Source organism: Clupea harengus, chromosome 17 (genome assembly GCF_900700415.2).
Source record: "Clupea harengus chromosome 17, Ch_v2.0.2, whole genome shotgun sequence".
Lineage (NCBI taxonomy): Eukaryota > Metazoa > Chordata > Actinopteri > Clupeiformes > Clupeidae > Clupea > Clupea harengus.
Genome location: NC_045168.1, coordinates 26,407,670 through 26,415,002, shown reverse-complemented (window position 1 = coordinate 26,415,002; position 7,333 = coordinate 26,407,670). Strand labels below are relative to the sequence as shown.

At 41.8% G+C, this 7,333-nt stretch overlaps 2 protein-coding genes across 3 annotated transcripts in view; one reads left to right on the top strand and one right to left on the bottom strand.

Moving 5' to 3' along the window:
• Nucleotides 1–1,249: 1,249 nt before the first annotated feature.
• Nucleotides 1,250–2,945, top strand: LOC105894730 (gamma-glutamyl hydrolase-like). Its single transcript, XM_042710242.1, has 3 exons — nt 1,250–1,351; nt 1,447–1,537; nt 2,521–2,945. The coding sequence occupies exons 1-3, from the start codon at nt 1,289–1,291 to the stop codon at nt 2,859–2,861; spliced, it is 495 nt and encodes a 164-aa protein (XP_042566176.1). The 5' UTR covers nt 1,250–1,288; the 3' UTR covers nt 2,862–2,945.
• Nucleotides 2,946–5,545: 2,600 nt separating this feature from the next.
• unm_hu7910 (un-named hu7910) overlaps nt 5,546–7,333 on the bottom strand; it is an 8,973-nt gene continuing 7,185 nt past the window's right edge. For both annotated transcript variants that reach the window (XM_031584009.2, XM_042710257.1), the window contains 4 exons: nt 7,320–7,333; nt 6,995–7,086; nt 6,567–6,700; nt 5,546–6,145 (listed from right to left, as the gene is read on the bottom strand). The exon at nt 7,320–7,333 is cut by the window's right edge and continues 116 nt beyond it. In XM_031584009.2, coding sequence (XP_031439869.2) covers nt 5,995–6,145; nt 6,567–6,700; nt 6,995–7,086; nt 7,320–7,333 — 391 coding nt within the window. In that variant the 3' untranslated portion in view covers nt 5,546–5,994. The remainder of the gene's footprint in view (nt 6,146–6,566; nt 6,701–6,994; nt 7,087–7,319) is intronic.

Below are 7,333 nucleotides of genomic sequence, written 5' to 3'. Positions count from 1 at the left end.
CATTGCTTAGGTGTCTCATTGATACACTGAAAACATAGTACAACTGATTTGAATAAAGGCGTTTTAAGGCAAGTAGCTTAATTTTTTCCCTCAAGTATAGCTTAAATGCCTTATTTGGGTGGGAGCTTACGTTTTTTGGCATTGTTGTACGGAGTTGAACACGAGAGTGCGTGTAAACATGACAACGCGAACGTGGCCGATATCACGCGCGCAAGGCCGCTATTCTACCCCGTTAAGATATTCAGTTATGTAGCGTCTAAAGTATTAGGTGTGATGAAATTGATTTTTATGAGATACACCCTCTCTTTGAAGGGATTTTGGCTCAAGAGGCCTTCTCTGCTGAAAAGGGAAAAGGGAAAAATGCCAAAATACCAGCATCTTACGTCAAATTCCTGGAGTGTGGTGGAGCCCGTGTGGTTCCCATCATGTAAGAGTATGCAGCATATGGACAACTAATAATGATGAATGCAATGCTCTCGATGTGGCTCATAGCCTAAATGATACTAACTTTTTGGGGGGACATTGTATTTCTTTACAGGATTAATCGACCAGAGGCTGAATATCACATACTTTTTAACTCCATAAATGGGTGAGTAGTCATCTTTGTTGAGAGTTTCTTAAAGAGTCATATTGTTTATATGTTTGCTTTTCAATGTTGCAGGATTTTATTTCCTGGTGGAAGGGTTAGCATGTTCAACTCTGCTTATGCCAAAGCAGCGGCAGTTTTCTATAAACTAGCTATAGAGGTGAGTTGGATGATAAGGCCTACCTACACTTTATTAGTATTTCTTGAGGCTTCACAAATGTAACGTTTCCCAGCTCAAATACGTGTACGTGTGTTGTGTGTGTGTGTGGTGGATTCTCTGTGACTTGTCAGGCCAACTCCAGAGGGGATTATTTCCCGGTGTGGGGTACATGTCTGGGGTTTCAGCTGCTGACACTATTCACCAGTGGGGAACATCTACGCTCTCAAACAGACAGTTCTGGACGTGCACTGCCAATGGACTTCACAGAGGGTAGGTGCACTTTAGGATTAATACCAAATAACACATCTCTGGTGAGAGTCATTGGTGACTTAGGCAGACACCACTCATAGATCAGATGCCATCCAGCCTTGTGACTTCCATAGACCATTTTGTCAGTCGTTTCTTTCAAGCCCAGTTAGGGAGGGATTCCCAGACTTACTACAAGGGAAGGGAAGAGTATGTCTGGTGGAAATGTCTTACATTAGGGTTCTGATGCAGAGGCGAAACACAGCAGGCTGTTCCAGAATTTCCCTGATGACCTCATGACATCTCTAGCCACCGAGTGCATCACCTTGCACAGTCACAAATACAGCATCACAGTCGAGGTATGGGGACAAATAATAATACATTTGTTGCCATGGCAATGTATAGCCTGGCAGCAAGAGATAAAGTGCTTACTTCTGTTTGTTTTTTTCTTCAGAGTTTTAATAATAATGAGAATTTAAGAAAATTCTATAAGATCTTGAGCACCAACACTGATGGGGAAGAGGAGTGTGTCTCCACTATAGAAGGTAAGACATCAAAGATCAAGTAAGGAACAAACAGCAGACCAGGAAGAATGAAATGTGTTACTTTCAGTGCTGTCAAAATGATCACGGTATTTTTTTAGCGATTCATTTTGAATACTTAAAAATTAAACAACAAAATGAACATGTGTAAAAAACAATTTACCTGCCTACATTTTTCTATTACTTATGTTAGTGCATATGTAATGGTTCAAATATCTTGGGGCATCCAGCACACACCTGACACGGAGCTTAATTCAATTCACAAGCTTGCCAGTTTATTGCGCACTTCAACCTACAACTAACCCAACGGGTGTGCACACTATTAACCATTAGTTACAGATCGGCTGACTTTTCTGCTCGCTCCCTCCAAAGCATCTCCTCCCCATGCAAGGGTTTCTATCTCTTCTTTGCTTCTCCATGTCCTCATCTCAATCCCTGTTCCAAAATAAAAGTCCTTTCACACCCACCTACACAAATACCACAAATAGGCCAATGTCTTTCAAGCTGGTTTTATTGGAAATCTGTGAGAATCTGTGTTCGAAAGATCCATTATTAAAAGCTTCGGTCTTAAGAATAAAAAAAACGGATTAATCTTGATTGATTAGTTCTACAGCACTAGTTATTTTACAGTTGATAGTCGGTATGTCAGTGCCCTTTGAATTTGGTTGATACTGTGAAGTATGTGTGTGTATTTGTGTGTCCATAGCCTACGACCTTCCAGTGTATACTGTGAAGTATGTGTGTGTATTTGTGTGTCCATAGCCTACGACCTTCCAGTGTATACTGTGAAGTATGTGTGTGTATTTGTGTGTCAATAGCCTACGACCTTCCAGTGTATACTGTGAAGTATGTGTGTGTATTTGTGTGTCCATAGCCTAAGACCTTCCAGTGTATACTGTGAAGTATGTGTGTGTATTTGTGCGTCCATAGCCTACGACCTTCCAGTGTATACTGTGAAGTATGTGTGTGTATTTGTGTGTCCATAGCCTACGACCTTCCAGTGTATGGCACAGTGTGGCATCCAGAGAAAAATGCTTTTGAATGGGGCAAGCCCTTCTTCCCTCACTCGCCCTCTGCTATCCAAACCACTTTCTACTTTGCACACTTCTTTGTTAATGAAGGTAAGAAAGGAAGAAACTGCGAGGGTATACACCTTCATATTATTTTGTTCGTACTGGTTGTTTCTGATCTTAATTCTTTATCTCTCAGCAAGGAAAAACTTCCATGCCTTTCCAAGTGCAGAAGAAGAGAGAAGATCCTTAATCTACAACCACTGTTCTCAGAACAGTTCAGAAAATACACCCTTCCTTCAGACCTTCTACTTTGACTAGATCTTTAAACCTAATTATAAAACAATTGGGTTCTATTGAATTATTTAGCTGTTTCTGATTGGACGAGAGACGTTCCATGAGTTGGAATATCCCAGGACATCCCAACTCGGACTTTTCACAGCTAATAATAAATCACTCCGCGATGAAACATTCTATAGCACGTTGATACAATTAAGCGATAACCGTTAATTCAAAGTTCTTATAATTCCAAAAGACGTTGACAATGGAACAATTTTTTTGTTGCGGAGAAATTAACGAAATTAACATTTTTTAATCAATAACTTCGTGTTTAAATGTTAATTGGTTGACTATAAAATTGTTTTATAAAAGCAATATAGTACTCGTGCGAGTGGGGTAGGTAAGGGATATTCCCACGGGTGTTGTTGCCTGCGCCACTCGGCCTCCGGCCTCGTGGCTACGGCCGAACACCACCCGTGGGAATATCCCTTACCTACCCCACTCGCACTCGTACTATATTGCTTAACTAATAATGTCATAATGACTGATTCACACCTGTTTGTTTTAGTTCCTGTATAGTACTGGTGGTTTATTATTACTTTGACTATAAATAGGTTTGATCAATATAGATTATTTTGATCAATAGAGATGATTTTCAACAACCAACTTGAACTCATTCATAGTGCTGGAGTTTTTAGGTTTGCTGACTAACTGTACTGTAATGCAAATGCAAATTTAGTTGAACTCATGCAACTCATTCCTGTAATAATGTAATTATCATAAATCCATTCTAATTTATTCTAAATTATTGCTGTATATCGATCCAGATATACAATACATTCAATCCAATGTGATGTCATTAGAGTAGTTGGTTGGTTATTGGTGTACAGACCATTTCAATAAATAGAAATACCTCAGCAAGATTTGTGCTTTAGTGTCTTTCTTGACTAAACAGTGGCGATGCTTGTTCATTGTTCTTCTTTTCTTAATCTATTATATTTAGCTACCCTCTATCTCATAAGTACAGGTGATGGGGATTATTCTAACTTGCAACAATTATTCTCATCAACAGGGGCGGCGTTTAATTGTTTACAAATGTGTGTATGCTGAGTGACAGGGGTCGTTTGATTAGGGTTCCAAAGCGGACGTGCACACACCACACGGGGTCGTTTGATTAGGGTTCCAAAGCGGACGTGCACACACCACCCGGGGTCGTTTGATTAGGGTTCCAAAGCGGACGTGCACACACCACACGGGGTCCTGTGATTAAGAACAGCCTGGATAATCCTTTGTTTCACATTGTTTTATATGGCCTAATTTTCAGTCAAATTCATTGAAAGCGTGCTTAATCACAGTCATTTGTTTCCAAATACTGAATCTGTGGACATTTGTGACGTGTGTCTTAAGTTGTCATATTGTTAAATGTAAGCTAAAACACTGGTGTATGTAAAGCAGTATCGTCACACAAAGGAATGACATTTCTTCCGCTGCCTTTAAAGGGTCCAGAGAAACACACAGAGTGTATTGATGACATTGTTTACTCACAGAACAAAAATGGCATCCATTCATAAATGTTTAGTTATTCAGTGCAACAAATTACAAGATGTCAGTTGGCATTTTATTACAGCAGGTCAGTAATCCTGAGGCACTTTCTGTGATCCGCTGAAAGCAAACCCAATTCTCTTCACCGTGGTTCAAGGGAATAGTGTGTCTAGCATCAAACAAGCATCTTAATAGTGGGTAACGAACATTTCAAATGGACATGGGTTGAAAAATGCCAAACTATTCAGTTAATGAGTTTGGATTGGACATATTAAGACAAAAGAAAGGAAAACGCACACCGTGGTATTGGAAAGGTGTAGGGATCTGCCAACTTCATCTACTGGTCAATATTTCGGTGACGCATGATTTCTCTAACTAAAATGGGGGGGGAGAGTAAGTCACCTGTTAAAAAGATAATGAAACTTCATAAGCAATTGGTTTGTGCCTAGTGACTACAGACAGTGGGGATGCCGTAGGGCTCCTGAATGGGTTGGGAAGCAGCGTTTGGTTTGGCCACTCAGGTGCTCAGACCTACACACATGATATGTTCTCAGAAACATTCACTAATATTTCTGTGAGCAAACTCTGTTGCATGAAATGGCCCCTCAGCCTCAGAGTCTGTTCATAAATGTTCATGTGATTTAGCTTGGAATTCAGGCACACATGATACAGTGAGGACCGACGGGATGGTATTTGGCATCTTACCATCCTTCAAATAATACACACACACACACACACACACACACACACACAAAGTAACAGACTTCAGTCCAGTCGAGGCAGCACTCATTCAACAAAGACACACACAACAGACACAAAGTGCATGGCACACTCACATGAAAACAGGACCTTCAGAAGTCTCATTTGTTTTCTTAAAAAAAAAAAAAAAAAAAAAAAGAATCCATGTAGACTCTCAGTAACTCACAAAGCATACTCACTCCAAGTATCTAACTTCTAATAACAACAAAAACGGCCACTTGTAGATTATGACCCCTCTGAAAACTACTATCTTAGCCTAATTCAGTTCAGCAAAGTTTAATATTGTATTCCTATCCGCCAACCGTGGAATTTAAATGGGAATGTTTCAAATGGGAATGTTTCGTGTTGAATTCAAATGGGAATGTTTCAAATGGGAATGTTTCAAATGGGAATGTTTCGTGTTGAATTCAAATGGGAATGTTTCGTGTTGAATTCAAATGGGAATGTTTCAAATGGGAATGTTTCAAATGGGAATGTTTCGTGTTGAATTCAAATGGGAATGTTTCAAATGGGAATGTTTCAAATGGGAATGTTTCGTGTTGAATTCAAATGGGAATGTTTCGTGTTGAATTGGAGCTGAAATTGGAGCTGAAACCCTCAGGAGGTGCAACTACATTGTTCTTCATTAAGCTTATAGATAGATATAGTATTTACATTCATATCAGTACCACAGGCGTTCGGGTAAAGGGAAGATTTCTCTCACAGAACCAGAGACCTCTCTAGCTTCAGGTCCCCTCTGGACTCTCCACATGTATATTCATGCGCTCGGGCGTGTCTGAAAAGATGATGGTTGAGCGAGACGGTTTGTGATTGGTTGAGCCCTGCGATGGGGAGCAAGAGTCTTATAGTGTGTGTGACCTTTTTTGACCTCTATATGGGGGACAACGTCTGTCTTTGGGACTGGCTGAGGTCGGGGTGCCACACGTCCACGATGAAGATGAGTCTGGAGCGGTCCGCCTCCTGCCACACTTCGTGTTCAAAAGAATCGTCAAAGATGATGACCTTGCCCTCCTGCCAGCTCCTGTAAGATGTTCCAACACGTGCGTGTGAAATACCATCAATGGCGCTCCGCAGTACTTTCAGACTGCTTTACATAACACACCTGAACACATGTGGCTCAATGTGCCGTGTCCATGTTTTGGGTTTGACTATTACTACTGTTGTGCTGCTTTGTTTATGTTTGGTGGTCTGGGTATATATATATATATATATATATATGCATGCATGTGTGTGTGTTTGGTGAAACCCATGGTATATATATATGCATGCATGTGTGTGTGTTTGGTGAAACCCATGGTATATATATATGCATGCATGTGTGTGTGTTTGGTGAAACCCATGGTATATATATATGCATGCATGTGTGTGCGTTTGGTGAAACCCATGGTATATATATATATATATATGCATGCATGCATGTGTGTTGGCGTGAGTGGGCTGACCTGGTCTGGTCGGTGCAGCGGATCCTGCAGCCGTCGGGGGGGATGACGAGCCCCAGGTGCATCCGCAGCCGGCAGTTGGTGGGCCCGGTGTGAGGCCAGACGTGGGTGCCGGGCTGCATCACCGAGAACTTGATCTGCCAGCGGGGGAGTGTGGGGGGAAGGGCAAGGAAGAGGAGCATTTGATGAAGGGACTATCCAGCATGTGTTAGGTTAATCAAACGGCTGATTTCGGAGTTACAAGTGGAATATGACTTTATTGAATAGTCACACACGGGAGATGACTAGAAAGAACAATCCAGAAAGAACTCGAAACACAGAGAAGTTAGAAAGACAAGAACTGAACATGTTGTTGTGAGGGGAGGTGAAGAGGGAGGACTCGGGTGCCGTGTGTCGTGAGCCGCCCCTGGCGACAAGTGCTCTTAGCTCACCTGGCCTCTTTTGCAGCCTGTCGCTTCTGGGTAGCGTTCCATCAGGGCACAGGTCTTTGGAACACTACTGCAGGAGGAGGCAGCCTTACGTCCTGAGAGAGGGGGCACACGTCAGCATATTTCAGTAGATTGTATGGCGATGATACAATTGTGTGTGTGCTTTCGTGTGTGTGTGTGTGTGTGTGTGTGTGTGTGTGTGTGTGTGTGCTTGCGTGTGTGTGTACATCTCAATGTGCGTGCGTGTGTGCGTGTGTGTGTGTCCTTGCGTGTGTGTGTGTGTGTGTGTGTGTGTGTGTGTGTGTGTACACATCTCAATGGTTGTTACCTTGCTGCCACAGA